The sequence below is a fragment of the Falco naumanni genome, chromosome 4 (assembly GCF_017639655.2).
Source record: "Falco naumanni isolate bFalNau1 chromosome 4, bFalNau1.pat, whole genome shotgun sequence".
Classification (NCBI taxonomy): Eukaryota; Metazoa; Chordata; class Aves; order Falconiformes; family Falconidae; genus Falco; species Falco naumanni.
Genome location: NC_054057.1, coordinates 69,235,203 through 69,253,854, shown reverse-complemented (window position 1 = coordinate 69,253,854; position 18,652 = coordinate 69,235,203). Strand labels below are relative to the sequence as shown.

Sequence of the window (18,652 nt, the reverse complement as noted above, 5' to 3'; positions counted from 1 at the left end):
GATCAGCAGTTTTTTCCTTTGGGGATCTCCCTTCTGCACTTGTTCCTTTTAAACTTAGTAATAAGTTTAATAACAGCTACAGAGACAGTAAGGGGAAAAATCTCAGTGCTTCTGGAGATCAGTGGCCAAGTTAATTTTTGAAGGCATCCTGTGCCTGTTTTGCAATTCTTTCAGAGCACAAAACTTCACTGAGGACTCCCAAAATCTCACCTGTTACCTAAACTGAGATGAACTGGGGTAGAACTCTGGCCACAACAGCATCTGAGCTCCATTCCAAGACCTGTCATAAAAAAGGAAAAGCTGCTCGGCCCTGGATACCAAAGCTCAGGATGCTCACATGTGCTGTGGATCTTGTATATGCTAGTTTGGGATCTTTGTAGGATCAAACATCTGCTTCTGCTATGTCAAGTCTGAGTGATACTAAAATTGTTTTGTCCACAGGGTTAAAACTGCCCTCAAGGACGTGGTCTCCTCCTTTTGAATCCGAAGACTCGCAGAAGTATAATCAAAGTGAAAATGAGGATGTCAGTGGAGAATGTTGTTCCTGTCCTAAAACAGACTCTCAAATACAAAAGGAGCTGGAAGAATCTGCCTTCCGCAAGACGTTTGAGAACTATCTTCACAATGAGGTTTTTGTCCCCAGGTACAAATATCCAACAATATCGCCTAGGTGGCCAGGGGGTAGGGGAATGTAATTGATTATTAAGCAGAAATGCCGGACACGGTGTATTGCCAGGCTCTCTGGGCTTCCACGAGATGGACAGTCCAGCTCAGTATGTGTGTCGGAGACCGGTGAGAGCTGAGCACCTACAGCTGCTGTTATTACAGACTGGGAAAATCCTGCTTTTATTTCCTTTCTCTGAATTCTCCTCAGCTTGAGGATAAAGTGAGAATCCTTAACAAACAGCAAAATGCCTGCAGCTCATTTAAACTTGGGTGATGCCAAAAATAGCTATTTTTTTCTCTCTTAAAATTTTGTGGTCTAGCTTTTCACTCAGTCGAAAAGAAAGGAAAAGAAAAAGGGAAGTTTACCATCCCATAGCCTTGTCCTTTAGCGCGGTATTTGCGGTCGTCCTTGCACTTAGTCTGGGAAATACCTCCAATACCATGAGGAATGCAGCTGCTGTGGGTGGTGAATGTCCTGTTTTGAATGGCACACACAGTGTCACATTAAGTGGTGTTGAATGTCTTCACACTTCATATGCAACTTACAGAGGAAGCACTGGGAATCAGGTTAGAGTCTGTAATGATTTACCCTCTTCGCTGTCATGCATTTTCTGCTTGAAATTTATTCTCTGCTTACCACCCTTAGCTAATAAACATTTATTTGTAGCTGCTTGACAAAAGCTGTGTTACTCCACTGAATGTTTTTTATTATTGAATGCACTGCTAGACAGTGTCTCTTCTCTGCGAGCCTGGTTTGATGCCTGCAGCCAACACATGGAAGGTGTGCAGTCGCTCCTTTTGCTCCTTCTTTGCTCTTAGTGCCGATCAGAAGGACAAGTTTCAGTGTGCAGAATGATGCCAGGACACAACGTAGTCAGAAGCAGAGGAGAACCAAGCCATGTACAAAAGCCAGACTCCTCTTGTTGTAGGCGGACAATTCTGACAATCTGATTTTTTTTACTTTCTTTTTTTTTCTTTCTTTTTTTTTCCCCCCCAATTTTATTGTGCAGCCAGCCCAGGATGCTTCTCAGGCCAGTTTCTGGGGTATGTATTTTAGGAAGAAACCAATCACCAGGATGATCGCCACCTTGTCAGCCTGCTAAGGAAGAAATCTCCACTTCCCTAGGCTAATTAATCCTTTTAATACAAGCCTCTTTTGCTGTTACAACTCAGCAGTAAAGATACCTTCCTGCTGATGTGTGTCCTGCTTGTCTTTTCTGACAGGCTCCAGGCTGTCACAGCATAAATTATAATTAGTTTTCCTGTAAATAGTGTGTATTTTTTGAATATTCCCGCTGTGCCTGTTGCCTGCGCGCAGGGCAGCCTGTCTAGAGCCTGGCAACTGAACATGAAGTGTGTTTTACTTCAAGCGCTTTTTGTGTGGCTCCCGATAATTTGTTGACCTCTCCGGAGGTACTGCGTGGACTCCCCTTGAGACACCAAGCATTCTGCCAGTCACGGGGAGGAACCTCACGGATGAGGTCAGCAGGGAATATGAGATGGCAGGGGTGCAGAAGACAGAGCCGTTGAGAAGTTACTCCCCCGATGTCTTGTCTCCTTGTTTTCCATCTTCTCCTGTCCCATTCCCAGCTCTCTGGTCCCGTGCAGTATCCGGTCCGTACGAAGCTCTGCCACGGATCTGCCGTGCTCTGCCTCAGGCCAGGTCTGATCTCACTTGCTGGGAACCCCTCTGGAAGTCACAGAAGCTGTTCCCTCCCCATGTGCACGGTTAATTAGCTACTCAAGGAGATACTATCACAAGTCTTGTGGGTTAATTTGCTCTGGCAAGGCAAACCTGAAGTTTCTAAATGCTTCTTGCTATACCCACCTTCGCAGGCAGAGCTAGCAGGTATCTTCACACCCCATGCTTCATAACCTCCCTTTGTAGCTGAACAAAGTGGCCATCAGAAGCTGATGCTTTGTTTCTTCTTTCCTGTGTTGTTTGCTCTTCTATCAGAACAAGTCTTGCACAGATTGGAGCAAACAGGTAATTACATGCTGGAACAGGTTGCCCAGAGAGGTTGTGGAGTCTCCATCCTTGGAGATACTCAGAACCTAACGGGACGTGGTCCTGAGCAGCCTGCTCTAGCTGCCCCTGCTTGGAGCAGGGGGGGCAGATGAGACAGTCTCCAGAGGTGCTTTCCAACCTCAACCACTCCATGATGCTGTGGAAAGCATGGAAAGATTTCAGAAGTCATAAAAGCCCTGAGAGGCAGAGGGGAACTAAATGGCTGCAATTCAGGGTGTAGTTTCAGGTATATTCTCCACCACCACTACTGCAGAAGCAGCAGTCTCACTCCTCTCTCTGTCTCTATCCTGTCTCTGTCACACACACTCGTGCCATTACAAATATTAGTGGGTTACAGAGTGAACAAAATCTGGGAAATGACTCACATGAAAAGTAACTGTTTCTCCTGGGTTTCCGAGTTCAATTAATTGTACAGGCAAATATTAAAGGCTTTTGCCAGCACAAGGAAGGCAGGCCAGCTGTTCCTGGGCTAGTTTCAGGTGTGTGGAAGAACTTGGCCCAAGCTAGCTCAGGAATTTTTAAAATCCCCCAGCACAGGCCGTATTGCTTGTGATGAGTTGTCACTTCCATCCTCCTAGGAACCTCACACACACTGATCATCTCTGGCAGTAGGACGAGAAGGAACCTGAATCTGGGTGTTTCACAGGGAAGATTATTGGAGCTACTGAATTGACCATAATGAAAATTTCTCTGAAACAACTATGGGAAGACATCAGATGTTTGAAAATACAGAGAATTTGGCAAGAAAATTGCTGTAATTCCAGGATATTAAATATGGGATGATTGGGGTTTAGAGCTTCAAAAGTTTTTCTTGCTTTCTCTTACTTGAGAGGGAAGAAGTTATTCTTGCGTTTTACTCTGTGTTGCATCAGTGGTCAAATTACTGTTTTACTTGTGAAAAACAAAATTCTCTTAAACGTGAGGAACAGCTGAATCCACACTTTGTAAACAGTGGCGTGTAGCTTTGCTTTTAAGTCCAAACACAGTTCTGGTTGACCGTAAAGAATCCTTCCAAAGGAGGGAGGTGGCATGACACAGACCTGGGTCTCTGAACTCTGCCCCATTATTAGGGGACACTGTTCAGAACAATGCACAACCTGAGATAACAGCAGCTCCAAAGTGAGTTAATTAGTAATTAGAGAAAGAGAAAACTAAAAGCTGTGATGCGCTCTGCCGAACTTGCTGTTTGGCATCCAGGTTTTCGTCAGGTGGATGAATACGTTTATGTTGTTGTGTACAATCCGACGTTTAGTTCGAGAAAATCTTAAAATCTGCTTTCCAGCTGGTTGCATTTACTGTTCGAGGAGAAGTAACATCAGGGGATGAAGCTGGGGGTTGCAGACAAAGAGCTGATCTGCGCAGTCCCCCATGGTAGCTGCAGCTGGCCAGTCGTTTGCCTGGTCGTCAGAGGGTGGCAGTGGAAAGTTCAGTTCAGCAGCAAAGATTTGCTTCAACAGCTTGTTACATTTTTAGAGACTGGCGATGCCTCAAGGGTGGGTTCAGTTCAGGTCACTCTTTGTACCCTTTAATAGCTGCACACACATGCACGCACAAAAAAAGATCATCCTCCCCTTAAAACGCGTGGTCCAGTTTTCAAATGTCATTAATTCCTTTTATGTAACCTAATACTATATACTGATTCACCACATTGGTTAGTTCCCAACCTGGAATTCCTCATGGCAAATGTGTGGTAGGATGTAAAGTGTTAGAATGAGGAGTTTTCTTTTGGTACTTGTTGCTTCTTCACCGCACACACACCCCCCACCCCACCCCCCTCAGAAAATGAAATTTGTGAATGGTTCTTGATTCTGGTGAATTTATTCTGTTTATTTACTGACAAAATCTGACGTTAGAGTTGGCTGGTAGCGCTCACTCGCAAACGGGGGAGCTGACACGATCACACTGCTGGTTCTGTTTTTACAACTGCAAGAAATTGATTTTCAGACCGAAGTGCAATAATTTGAGAGGCAATATTTGGTTAGCAAAACCGCACAACTACACAACTAGTAAGTCATCTGAACCAGTGAGTTTTAAATGTGGCTGTTGAAAAGAACGTCATAGATGTGGTCTCTCAGGAAAAGGTTAAAATTATCTGTCTATCTAGATTCAGCCTTAGGGTTCCGAGGGGCAGATGTATGCCAATAAATGCTTTATAAATGCAAGTTTACAACACCTGGAATATGTGGCACATCTAAGGTAATCAGAGCTGGGGGCTGTGGTATGACCTCATTTGCTCCAGGCTAGAATGTGTAGGAGATGAACTCCAAAGCATTGCAACACTGTACACAGCATCCGTGAGGCAACCTAGTAAAGCTGTATCCAGCTGAGAGGACCTAGAGGAATTTGAATTCTCAGGCAAATACTTTAGACTTAGATTTTTTTTACTTTATTTTTTTCCCCCCTGTATGAAGTTGTGCAAGGAGTCAGTCTGGGGGATACGTCATGTTAACAAGCTCTGTGCATTACAGGGGGTGCGACAGATGGCTTGTTAAAAAAAAAAAAAAAAAAAAAGTCCTGAATTTCTTTGTTGCATTGTAAATATGAGGCTTGAATTTGAGTTCTCAGTGGCACTCTGAGCTCTCCCATTTTAACTCTTCCTTTTCAGGTGAATGGGTTCACACTGAATGTAACGATTAACATTTATTTCATAGGCCATCGAGAAAACGAAGAGACCTCGGCTCTGTGGCAAATGCCACTGTGGTGATACCCACCGTCGCATCCTCTCCAAACAGCTCTGCAGCGGCATCTGAGAGCACAGAGGAGCAGAAACCTTTTGAAAAAGTTAAGTCAAAGGAGTCTTTGGTTATCTCAGGCCTGCGGCATTTCACTGGGTATCGCATTGAGCTCCACGCTTGTAACCATGATGCTCAGGAATCCCGATGCAGTGTGGCCGCTTATGTCAGTGCCAGGACCATGCCAGAAGGTAATTATCTTCCTGAGCTTTGCTTTGGGTTGATGAGTGTTCTCAAAACGCTGCTTTTCCTACGGGAGCCAGCTGCAGTACAGAAACATTGTGCGGGCCTGGTGCTATCTTTATGTCCTGTTAGGAAAGGATGATGGATGAAGTATTGGCAGTTTTGAATTTTGCCAAAGACCTGAAATAAAATTATTATTAACCATGAACTTGGTTCTAGCTAAGGCTGATGACATCGTCGGTCCAGTTAGCCATGAATTGGTTGAGAAAAATACCGTGCACTTGAAGTGGCAAGAACCAAAGGAGCCAAATGGTCTAATTGTGCTGTATGAAGTGAATTACGGACGTCTCGGGGAGACAGAGGTGAGAATTTCTGCTGGTCCCTTAAAGCAGCGTGTGTGGAGAAGTAGCTCCGCCTGGGAGTCCGGAACTGTTCAGTCTTTATAGTCCTCATGCCTGTAGTGTTCTGTCCTGCCTGCTTTCCTTGTGCATGAGCCGACATGGCATGAAACTTCACTGGTGAATCCTCTGGAAGTCTCTCTGGGGTGACATCGAGAAATAAAAGTCTGCCCCAGTGATGCCTGTTTGCCAAATAAGCTTGTCTAATAAATAAGCTGACTTGCTGCAGGTGTTGTTTTTAGGAATTCTATTTCACAGAAGGACAGAAACCTAAATACACCTAAATTTAAGTTGCTTAGAGAAATTAAGAAAGTGTTGAGCAGCCAGAGGGCTTGTGGGCAGCCCCGCTGCCTGTGCAGGGTGCCTGTGCCCTGCGGGTAGGAGGCCTTGCCAGCCCCGGTCGGGTTTCAGGGCTGAGCTCTGGTACAGCAAATGCCATATGCTCTCTGTAATCTGAACCGCTGCACTGTAAAATGCAAATCTGGGACAAACCACTATATTGGAAAAGACCCGGGCATGTGAAAGCCCGATTCAGCTGCGTTTGCCAGACAAGGAGGCGAGGGAGAAATCCTAGCATGCTGTTGCAGAGGTAGCGCAACGCAGCCTTCCTCTTCCTCCTCCCGCAGGAAGCACACTACTGCGTTTCCCGTAAGCATTTTGCCAGCGAGCAGGGCTGCAAACTCCGTGGACTGCAGCCTGGAAACTACAGCGTCCGTATACGAGCTACATCACTGGCTGGAAACGGCTCCTGGACAGAACCTACCTATTTTTATGTGGCTGATTATTGTGAGTCCGTTTTACTTTACAATATTTAATGCCTGGTAGAAACCCAGGTTATTTTGGGAAGATGGGGGTTTAGCAAACAGCACACAGAGAAACGTAGGGGGTCATAAAATGTTTACCGATACATGGATTTTCAAGAAACTGAACTTACTTAGAAATGTCTGGCTTTTCTTCGTGAGTTCTCATTCTGACCAGCCCTGCATTCTGTATCTGAAATCACCTCTAGTGCCATGAATGTTCCAGTTGATTCAAGGGGAAGATTTTATTGAGGAAAATACTTGGGTTTTGGACCTGCATACTATCTCCAACTCTTTCTTTCTCTTTTAGTGAATGCTCAGCCTAATATTGCCGTTATAATTGTTCCGATTATTTTTGCCATAATAATTGCTGGGATTATTGGAGCTGCTTATGTGCTTGTGAAAAAGAGGTGAGTGTAATGTTATGTTGGTTTCACCAGACCAAGCAAAACTTATCCAAATGTTTTGTTTATTTGTTGGGAATAAGCCTGTGTTGATTTTCTAGTTTAGATAATGATGGCGACATTAATTTAGTTTAGGAAATATTCTGTGCCTTTGGAAACTGGGACAGTTTGTATTTGCTGCATGCTTTGGGAATTAATCAAACTGCCTTTGGTTCTAATGTGTCAAAGGCTGCAAATGTGCTGAAGCATTTGCGTCTCTCTTCCAGACAAACCGAAGGACCAACTGGACCGCTCTACGCATCCTCTAACCCTGAATATCTCAGCGCCAGTGATGGTGAGGGCTTTCATCCGTCACTTATTTCTTGTGGAGTCATTCAGACAGCGCAGCAGTTTGGGATTGGCATTGTCTTTATGGAGTTTTCTCGTCTTTTTTTTTTTTTTTTTTTTTTTAATTTGAATTTGTACCCCCAGTGTCCTGTGGCAGTGCTAAACAAGGCTGCTACAGAAATGGCTTTCAAAAGATACTTGCTCAATTCAGAAATGTTTCCCTCTGCTCAACAGTCTATGTCCCCGACGAATGGGAGGTTCCACGAGACAAGATCACTCTCCTCCGAGAGCTGGGACAGGGCTCCTTCGGCATGGTGTACGAAGGAATCGCCAAGGACATAGTGAAGGGAGAGCCGGAGACTCGAGTAGCTGTGAAAACCGTTAACGAATCCGCCAGCCTCCGTGAGCGCATCGAGTTCTTAAATGAAGCTTCTGTGATGAAAGGGTTCAGCTGCCATCATGTGGTAAGCATCACTGGGTACCTTGGGTGATCAGCAAGTCCCATCCCATAACAGTTCTTTAGCGCTTCCAGAGCTTGATGTTCAGCTTACAGAAGCAGCCTGTCCACAGAGGCAGTTGATCAAAAAGAGATGGGATCTTCCCATGTCCTATTTCATACATTTCATAAAAATTTCATTTAAAAAAAAAAATTTCATCTGCCTGCACCGTTTCCCTTCTGCTCTTCCAAAACCTCTCAGCGTAACAAGGCTTTGCGGTGCTGTTCTGAGCTCTTCTTAGGGGGGTGTTGGCTTTGCTACAGCTACAGCCCCCTCTCCGCATAGTTGGGCTCTGCCCAGCGTGTTTGGGCACAACCCTGAGGGAATTTCTCGTTTATTTTCCAGGTTCGCCTCCTCGGGGTGGTCTCAAAAGGGCAACCTACTCTGGTGGTCATGGAGTTAATGGCACACGGAGATTTGAAAAGTTACCTTCGCTCTTTGAGACCCGATGCTGAGGTAAAGATAGGAGAGAGGGAGTCTGTTGCGCAACAGAGTAACTCGATTTGGGTTTTAGTACTCCTTTATTTGTTACAGAATAATCCTGGTCGGCCACCACCAACACTGAGAGAAATGATCCAGATGGCTGCGGAGATCGCTGATGGCATGGCCTATCTGAACGCCAAAAAATTTGTTCACAGAGATCTTGCGGCTCGTAACTGTATGGTTGCAGAAGACTTCACTGTAAAAATTGGAGGTAGGTAGCATGTGATCAGAGGATAATTCTGTGAGTCAGGTTTGTTGTAAAGGCAAATACGTGAAGCCCGAGACCAATGTGGCAAACACAGGTGGTTTTCACTGGCTACCTTTGGAAATGCAGCGAACTTTCTGCTTTTTCTTCCCTGTGAAAGCATTTTATGGACTTCAGTAAGCATCTCCTTCAGAGCCAGAGCAGCTTTTGGCACCTTCTCTGTTCCCAAACCTTTGTCCAAAAGGTTTGTTGCCTTTCCAGCCTAAGCTGCCTAGGGTTATCTCACTGTTCTTTGCTTTCATGGGAATTACGACAAAGAAGGTGTTCACTCCAACAAACCAAGTGTTGATAATCCTATCATTAGGTCAGGTGCCTTCTAAAAGTCATTTATCTTCCACAAGAACCAGTTTTTAACCCAAACCCTTTTGGAAATAAGTAAATTAACATTTAAAGATAAACCAAACCCCCACAGCGTGGTGGTTTGTCAGACCTCTTTGGACTTAAAGCCAAGACAGTGGGATTTCAAGGCAAAGAGAGCTCTGTTGTGCTTACAGAGGATGAATAAAAATAATGTTTAGAATACAAGCTGTCACTAAAAAATTTAACTCTGGAGTGTCTATCACAGCACTGTAGAAAAAAACGCAGGGGAAAAGGGAAATGTTTTGAATGTTAATCACGAGGTGACATGACTGCAGGTTGGGCCATAGGAGGCTTGCTGGGTGTACGAAAACAGCCTGGCGTCAAAGGAAGGAAACATTCTTCTGGAGATGTTGCACAATCAAAGTAGCATGGAAGGAGAGGCATTTAACGCATCCAAATTGCTTTTCTCAGACTTTGGCATGACCAGAGATATCTATGAGACGGACTATTACCGTAAAGGAGGCAAAGGACTGCTGCCCGTGCGGTGGATGGCACCCGAATCATTAAAGGACGGTGTTTTCACTGCTTATTCCGACGTGTGGTAAGTTGTACTCTGCAATCCCAGACGGATTCCAGCTCAAGAGCTCACTACTTTAACACACATAGTTTAAATTGTGAGTTGCTGACTTCTTCAGAGTACCGACAAAGCAAAAACATTGTTTTGAAACCCTCTTCTTAAAAATAAAGTTGTGTTCTTTTAAAGTATGTGTTCTCCAAAGTGAGACTTACAGCTTGTAGGTCTCCGGGGTGTTTTATTCTTACCAGGAGTCCTCTGTCTTTCTTAGGTCGTTTGGTGTTGTCCTTTGGGAAATCAGCAGTTTAGCAGAGCAGCCATACCAGGGACTCTCCAACGAACAGGTGCTAAAGTTTGTGATGGATGGAGGATACCTGGATCAGCCAGACAACTGCCCGGAGAGGCTGTAAGTAGTAAAGCAGGGGACAATTGTCCAAGCTGCACTCTTTAGCTAAAGTGTGGCCAGCAAAAGTGGCCTGACACGTGGCACCTCCTCTAACCCCTTCTCGCTGGGGAGGGACAGAACAGACTTTAGCGAGCCACCTCTCGAAGAAATGCAACTGAAGCATCCTTAGTGATCCAGGAATTAAAGACTTGAGCCAGCCTATTTCTCTAGAAGGGAAATGAAACCACCCTGGGCCCTGTGTTGTGAGTAGAGGTTTAAGGGATGGAAGTACAAAGCACAGGAAAAGCTTAAAATACAAATAAGCATTGTATCAACTACCCAAACAAAATGTTTTTCCTCCACTCCAGACTAGTGGATAGCAGTTGGCTCATGTAACATGGCAAGGCCTGGCCACCGACTGCATCCATGTGGCTACAGAGGCTGGAGAGCAGCTTGTTAGTCCAAGGTCTGCTGAGCTTTTCTGTAATTCATCACTCTGTACCACGTAAATAGTCTTGGGAATTGCAGCTTTTTACCACTGATTTTCAGAAATCCAGTTTATGGTTAATGAGGAGGGAGAGGCAGGAGAACGCCGTGGTGCTGAGCCAAGAGCTGTTTATTGTGGCTGAGACCTTTTCATTTCTGCTGCAGACTCGTTGCCTCACTTAAAGTACAAGGCTGGGCTGCCTGCAAGGTTGGGAGAAAAGGGGGCACTGTGTGAAGACAGTGAAAAACACCTCCCCGAGATCACAAACCGACACCAGGCGTCCTCCTGCGCTGGGGTTACGGATTGTTCTCTGCAGCTGCTCATGACATTTATTGTCTGGAGGCTCCTGCAGCCCCAGGTTGGCTGCATAACCAGATGCTCCCTAAACCCTCCCTGTCAGAGTAATTTAAAAAGTCCCGTTCCTGAGCAAGGGCATTTTGACACATTTTGACAGAAGGGTGTGAGGAGGAGCTGCTGACGCAGCACGCCGTGGTGAGGGGAAGGAGCCCTGGCTGGAAGAGGGAACACAGGTGGTAACTCGCTGGTTCGGGTAACCTCTTACCCCAGCCCGCTTCTGGCCAAAACAGCGCTTCCAGGGTCAAAAAATAAACATGTTTTGTGCGTATCCTTATGAAAAAAGCCTGCTGTCCTAGACATTTGTCTCTGACGGCCAGATACAAACTCCAGTTCGAAACTTTATTTGTACTTGTGAGTTCTTTCTCCATGGTGTCTGATAACACATGACCTCTTGCTGCAGCCAGTCTTTTGGGTGGGATGTGTACAGGACCTCTGTCCTCTGCACAGCCTCCTGTTTTCCTTGAAGTTGTAGGAGCTTTGTTATCTTTCAGGCTGAGTTAAAATTAAAATCGAATTAATTAAAAAATTGTGACCTGGCTATAGGCGTGTGTGCACATACACAGAGTGTGTGAACTGCAGCCCTGTTTCCTTCGGAAGCCAAGTTAAGAACAATTGAAGGAATTGGAAGGAATTTTTGATCTAGACAGAAATAGAGAAAAAAAAAGACTGTCAGGATCTACAGGCAAATATGGAGACTGGAAAGGGAACAGACAACCTGGAGTGTCAGAGGAGTGGTGCAGGTGGTGGGTGGTCTGACATGGATACCCGTCTTGATTTGTGCCCGCGCTGCCCACATGAAATTGTTTCTCCCTACCCCTGGCTCTTGTTTGTCCTGCTCTAGGCACAGCCTGATGCAGATGTGCTGGCAGTACAACCCAAAAATGCGCCCCACCTTCATCGAGATCATCGAGATGCTGAAGGAGGACTTGCACCCCAGCTTCCATGAGGTCTCATTCTTCTACAGCGAGGAGAACAAACCTCTGGAAACAGAGGAGTACGAGATGGACTTTGAGAACATGGAGAGCATTCCCCTCGATCCCTCCTCGTACTCGCAGAGGGACAAAGTGCTGGGGCGGGACAATGGGCCCTCCATGGCCCTCAAGGGGAACTACGAAGAGCACATACCTTACACTCACATGAACGGTGGCAAGAAAAACGGGCGGATTCTCTCCATGCCCAGGTCAAGTCCCTCCTAACGCTTCCTGTTTGGCCCAAGGGTTGTGTCTACTTTTTTTCCCCTCCACAAATCTCAGGACTCTTGTTATTGCTGCCACAGTGTATGACACACATCTACAAACTTCAGATTTTTAATCATCTTATGATTAATACTTTCTTTTTTTTTTTTTTTTTTTTTTGCCAAGTTGACTGGTTGTCAGTGGACTTATCTGTGAACATAAATGGAAGAGGTTTCCATGGCTGCTGTCCCTTCTGTAACCATGGTTTCAAAACAGGAAGCCACCCTGTAAGTTACACTGAAGGAGGAGCGTTCACGTTTGCCAACAAAAGACGTGAAATTCACTGGTATCTGAGCTCCGATGTAACAGTGCGGAACAAAACCTCTGCAGGAAAAAAGCATTTCCAGTAGAATTCCAGGCTTTCAGGCATACTTTTCACTACAGCTGAAGGATTCAACACATCAGTCAGACGCGCCAGATCCTCAAATTGACCAATAGCTGCTGCTTTCATACTTTTTAAATGGGTTAAATCCCAGGGTGCGCGCGCGTGTGTGTGTGTGCGTGTGTGTGCGTGTGTGTGTGTGCGCAGTATATATATGTGGGGTGTATATGTATAGCAAAATATACACTTCCCTTTTTTTTTTTTTTTTTTTTTTTTTTTTTGTACATAAGTTTTGTATGTTCTCACAGAAGCTTTCCTCTTCTTGGAAGTGTGTAATCTTTTTTCCCATTTCCCTGGAGTGACTGAATCCTAAACAGATTATTTTTATACTAAGGACTCTTGGGAGTAGGTTTTCTCTCATTAACAAATGAGGAAAATGTGCTGGGAGCCAAAGGAGCAGAAATCTGAGATTTGTGGGTACTTTCAAGACCAAACGAAGTAGGAGTCCCCTGACCCGAGCTACGGAGTTTTCTGTCCTTACAGCATTGAGTATATATATTGTTTGTTGTAACATATTTAAAAGTGTCTTTAGTTTAAATTTTAACTTCATATAAATTATTGACTGTTTATGATCCTTTCGGGGAAGGGAGAATTTGGGGGATTGTTTGGTCTTAAAGTGGTCCAAAGATTTCAGAATGAACTAATTTTAGCTGATGACCCTTTTAGGAGCTGTGAGGCACATGTTAAGTTTATACTTGACAAGGCTTTACCATACAGTTTCATGATTTATACAATGCCGTCAGCTGGCTCTAGTCGAAGCCCTGAGATGAAGTAGTTGGGACTTCACATGGTTATTGGGGGCTGAGGGACACCACAACGTCCTGATCCCGAGTCTGACTACTCCTTTGCCCCTGCACCCCTTGCTTTGCCTTCTGTGCACGCTGTGCCGCGGAAGCAGCCGGCAAGAGAGGATGAGCAAGAACTCTGAAGAAAGACACTAAAGCCAATGTAAAGGGGGGAGAGCACAAGGCTCTTGGCTCTGCGTGTGAAGCAGAAGCTGAACGTGACTGTGGTTAGCTACCTGCTGCCTGTCTGCTGCTGCTCAGGCGTCTGGCCTCGTGCTGCCTGCAGGCCTTCGATGTTTTCCTGAGATACCCACGCTGTGTCCTGCAGACTTCCTGGGACGTGTGCGTTAGCCACTGCTTTCAGCTCTTCGGGATGTCAGCTTTTGTCTTCTGGACCGTGGTTTGTTTTGCTGCCGTTTGCATTAAAGAGACAGAGCTGATTAGCATTAAGATGTTAGAAAATAATTGTGAAACTAAACGTGTCTTGTAGTGATGAGGGAGTGTGCTGGCAGGGAGGAGTGCTAAAGCAAGAAATGAAGGTGATCGATGTTGCAGGCCCTTGTCATCAGGAGGTGGTTTTAAAAGGGGGGAGAGATGCTCAGTCCTCCACTTCTCCTGCTGGAGAAGTCCAAGAGCCACTTTGTCCTCCCTGCCAAGAGGAAACAAGGTTCTGCCTCGCTGAGAGTGGGGATGCCAAGCTGGTGTGTGGCTTTTTATTCCAGCCCAGGCGGTGCAACTGATTTCTCCCTGTAACTGAATGCAAGGGGCTGGAGTCCGTAGGGAAGCTCCTCTCCATGCCCGCTCCACCCAGCCACGCTGTAGCTAAACCAGTCAGTGTCACACCAGGGGAGGACGACGGACTCTGTGCACCACCAGGAGCAGTCGGGCCTTTGCGCTGGCTGAATCTGGCCAGTTCAGACAAAAGTGGAGGGTGTAGGTTGCTCGCAAAGTTAAATGGAAAATACACAGTCCAGACATGGGTGAGAACCTTCGATTTCAAAAGGCCTTGTTTACATTTCTTCTGCTTTACAAAGTAGTAACTGTTCAGCAGCTCTATGCTACACTGCAGGAAAGAAGACATATTCTCACACTTTTCTAAGGAAGAGAAGTTTTTCTTATTAGAATTTTTTTATTTATTTTAATATATAAAACAGTGTAAAAAAAAAAACAACCCAACAATTTGTTTTCTTAAACACACAGAACGTGTAAATTTGTATCCATAAAATCTTGGCAGGTGGATGTGGTGGGATTATTTTTGTCTTGTTCTGGGTGCAGTCTACCTCAGTATTTCTTAAGGATATTTTTAATACTACGCACCTCTAAACCTGTTTAAATATTCTGGTCTGGACCTATTGTGGATCAGGGAAAATCAATATCAGCTGATTCCAATACTAGGGACCATTCACCGAAGGAATGGGTAGGAGAACGGCTCGTCACTGTTTATTGCTCATCTGAGCAGTAGTGACCAAAGGAACCGATTTATAAATTTGGATCTGATTATTCTGATATCATCCTCTTGGTTCTGTTGTGATTTAAAAAAAAAAAAAAAAAAAGGAACAAAAGAGCCATTTAAATGTTTGGACTTCAGTGAACTAATGACCTAAAAGGCTTCCTCCTGGAGCAGTATTTGCCGGCGTGGAGCAGGGACTGTGACCAGCCCTTGTTATTGGAGTTGGATTGGGGTACCTTGGTCACTGCCCTCCTCGCTGTGCACAGGTAATCCGGAGTCCTGCCAGTAGGATGTGACCTCCTGAAATAAACTTTTCCCAGTATGGCCTTGTTTTGATAACATTTTAAATTGCAGTGATATAACTGTGGGAATAGAAGATCTTTTATACAAACAAACATGGGAACCTTGTATTGGGTCTGGCTTTTAAGTTTAGTTGATATTGGTTGGCCCTCTGAGTACACGTGGTTTGCAACACTCAGATCACTGAACAAGGGAATGTGTGTTTGGCTTTGTGGGCAGGCAGTCCATTCACACGGCTCATATTGTCATCTTCACTCTGCACCAAACGGAGCAGTTGTTTATACCCAATACTGTGCGTAAAGATTATTCCAGTTATCCTTTCTACGTTATGCCAAGGGTGAGGAAAGGCATTTATGGTACTGGTGGCGAGAATATCGTTTTTCCCCTTTTTAAAAACACAAAAAAATGACACTAGCTATTGCCACTCACGGCTGTTAAAGATTACACTCACTTAATGATAGAATTAGGATGAATAAATGAACATTGCCTGTAAAGCCGAGCTCTCACTTCTGGAAAATCCTTTACTCTCAGCCTGTAGCTGACACTGTGGTCTCTGTTGTTGGAAGACCCTTGCCCTGGGGATGCCCAGGTCCCTCACTTGGATCTTGCCAATGCCTGTTCAGGGACACCGAGGGTTGCGTACGAGTTGAGATTGCATGTGCTGGATGAAACCTCTCTGCAGGGTGTTGCGCAGGACTCCTGCCCAGGAAGGTGTGCTGTGCCAGCAGGTGCTGCGCCTTCATCGGGGGGAGCTGCTGCTCTTTGCTGTGGCAGGATCCATGTCGGGGTGAGGGCACCGCTGCTGCAGGGGAAGCACAAGCCAAGCAATAGCAGGTAGAAGGGCTGGAGGAGGGCAGCCTTGACCGGCAGGTGGGAAGCTCGCTCTTTTCTTGGGGTAGTGCTTGTTGGAGGGTTGGATCCTGCCTTTTGTGGGCAGAGAACTTCCCGCTCGCAGCACAGGGCAGAAGGACAGATGCTTCACCCTGTTCAGGTGCAGCAGTGACCTCCTGTGCGCAGTCTGGGGACAGGGAGGGTACCAACAAGTAGCCAGGACTTCACTACCCTTAAAGGTGGTGAAGCAGGAGGTATAAGAAACAGCTTTCCGTGCTCTGCTTTGTTTTCACTGAGCAAATGTTCGAAGCCTGAGACTGGAGAGGTTTCTCAGAAACGTTTGCATGTTAAATTCAATTGCCACTTCCTGATCGCCTCTTGCAAATCTGGTACTTCTCTTGCAGTACAGTGCAGCACTGCAAAGCTTGGCTGATAGGTTAGAAACATGTCTTTCTTGGCTGCTTGTAAATACTCTATTGTGTTGTAAAATAGAAGAGCTAATAATATAAACTCTGTGCCAGCACTGGCTTGGGAAGGGTGATAGGAACTAGACCATGCTGCGACGAGGATATTTTCTGTCGATCATAAAGCAGATCATAAAGTGTTGGTATGGAAGAGGCTGCTTTTAGGTTGCTAAAGGGTACTCTGAATTTCTGGGTAGTATCTCTTTTTCCTCCTAAGTTTGTATTGTAGTGATGGGACACTTCGCTTAATTTTAGTATGTTGCATATAATGTTGGTATCTCTTTGGAAAAATCTCAGAGTCGCTTACTGCGTTACTGACCTAACTATGATTGAAGGCAAATAGGAAAAGACAGGAACAAGAAGGGTGCTGTGTCGGATATTCCTGAGCCTCCTTTTTAGGGGAGGGAGAGAGGCAATCCAGTTCCCTCTTAACGTCACTGTGACACGAAGATGGACCCTGAGGTGTTCCAGGCCCTTCGCTGCAAGCAGTGATTCCTGATACTAAGACTGGAACTTTGTTTTACAAATCAGGAAGTAAAATATTTTTGTGCCATAAAAACCTTACTCTCAAGGCTGTGCTAGGTGCTCCCGTGATCCATGCGAGGTCGTTTCAGAGCCTGGAGTGAGCAAGAAACTGCAGATAAACCCTGTGATCCTCTCGCTGTGTCCCAGCCTCCCTCAACGCTGCCTGCTGCCATGGGGAGACTCACAGGCACGGCCACGGCAGGAACCCGTGCCCCTCCACAGAAGAGCCAATGCCCCTCGCAGTATCCTGTGCGTGTGGTCCAGGGAGGGAAAGGAGCTGTTGAATGGATTGGAATCAAGAAATAGTCGCTTCAGAAAGACATGAAATTCAAAATAAGATTAGTTTGGTATTTGTATGAACTTCATTGAATTTGGCCATTTTATTACCTTCTGCTTGGCTCTGTGTTAACTCTGCTTGGATTCTGTATGTGAGCGTTGGTGTAAGAGCATTAACATGTTCAACCTGTTCTGTTCTGGCTTGCCTTGTTATGAGCATCACAAGAGTGAAGCCAATCGTACAATTGACTTTTAGAGGAATCTGACTGTTCAAAAGCAATTTTAAAGCTACCATTTTTAGCAAATCTTCTGTCATTAAATGTGTATTTCTTTTTTAAATGAAATTGCTTGTCCTTCTTAAAAGTAAGCACTTATTCTTGCAGTTTCAGCAAATAAACTGTAGCACAATGCAAGCTATAAGGGGACAGGTAGAGAAATTACTTTTTAAATATTGTATAATAAAGTTAGTATTAACTCCTACAGCGTTGTTATTTTTTTGCCAACGGATTTGCAATCAGCAAGAAATTACGTTTCTGGTAGTAGTTTTGTTCTGAGTCCAGTGTTTTCAACTGATGGTATGAAATAGTTTCTTTTTCTGAGTCCAGGTCCCTGTGGGAGTGGTGTCTGGCCAGCTGGGAGGCCCTGGGGCAGTTCTGGCAGCTAAAGAGGAACCATCAGTGGAGTTTAAACATGGGCATAGGTGCTCTTGCTTAGCTGAGTCCCAGCCCCTTAAGTCCCAGTGTCACCAGTAAATCCTGAGCTCAGGACTAATTACCTGAGATACCTGAGCTGGACTCAATAGCAAAGCTCCTCTTTTAATCCAGATTCTCCCAGCAACATCTACCACCTTAATTTCTGAATACTTTTCCTAGAACTGAGTCCCGTGAAAACCAGCTGATGGACAATTTTAGAAAGGCCACTTCTCAATCCGAAAAGGGAGAATGTTATTTAATGAGGAAAAGCATTACCTTTTGCTTTAGTTTGGGGAATGAATCTACTCTTCAAGTATCAAAACTAGTTTGTGTTTGAGGACCTGCATGGATGGGGGGACCGGACATCAGCTTTATCAAACACAGCCAAAAGCAAATGCTTTCTGCTTGCACTTAAATAAACTAAAGACAGTTTCAGTTACATGTTAAGTGATGTTCTGTGAAGTCTTTTTTTTTTTTTTTTTCTGTTTAATCTTGCTGCTCCCACCTTTCTCTCTGCATATCTAAGGTTCCAGAATACAAATAGTATTGCAGTTACCTCTTGTTGAAATAAAGGATCAAATGTGCCATTTTTTTTAAAAGGAAGAAAAAAAAAAACCTTTCCCCTTTATTTTTGCAATGTTTTTGTAAATAAGAGCCAAGCAGTGACATGTACAGAAAACATCTTTGAATATTAAGGGAAAAAAAAATCTTGCTGTGTGTCAGAATATTGAACAATTAACTGTTTTTATTAAAATTCTGAATAAATTATCCAAGAATAACTGTTCATTTTTTGTCTGCTGTCTGTGCAGCACTGAATGCTGCTTT

The 18,652-nt window shown here is 44.8% G+C and overlaps 1 protein-coding gene across 2 annotated transcripts in view; it reads left to right on the top strand.

Annotated features, from left to right (window-relative positions):
- The window catches only part of INSR (insulin receptor), a 61,104-nt gene extending 43,489 nt beyond the window's left edge, over window positions 1–17,615 (top strand). For both annotated transcript variants that reach the window (XM_040589799.1, XM_040589798.1), the window contains exons 10-21: window positions 442–643; window positions 5,347–5,618; window positions 5,830–5,972; window positions 6,635–6,794; window positions 7,119–7,218; window positions 7,479–7,546; window positions 7,774–8,003; window positions 8,382–8,492; window positions 8,571–8,730; window positions 9,556–9,685; window positions 9,930–10,064; window positions 11,729–17,615. In XM_040589799.1, the coding sequence (XP_040445733.1) occupies window positions 442–643; window positions 5,347–5,618; window positions 5,830–5,972; window positions 6,635–6,794; window positions 7,119–7,218; window positions 7,479–7,546; window positions 7,774–8,003; window positions 8,382–8,492; window positions 8,571–8,730; window positions 9,556–9,685; window positions 9,930–10,064; window positions 11,729–12,083 (2,066 nt within the window). In that variant the 3' untranslated portion in view covers window positions 12,084–17,615. The remainder of the gene's footprint in view (window positions 1–441; window positions 644–5,346; window positions 5,619–5,829; window positions 5,973–6,634; window positions 6,795–7,118; window positions 7,219–7,478; window positions 7,547–7,773; window positions 8,004–8,381; window positions 8,493–8,570; window positions 8,731–9,555; window positions 9,686–9,929; window positions 10,065–11,728) is intronic.
- The last annotated feature ends 1,037 nt before the right edge of the window (window positions 17,616–18,652 follow it).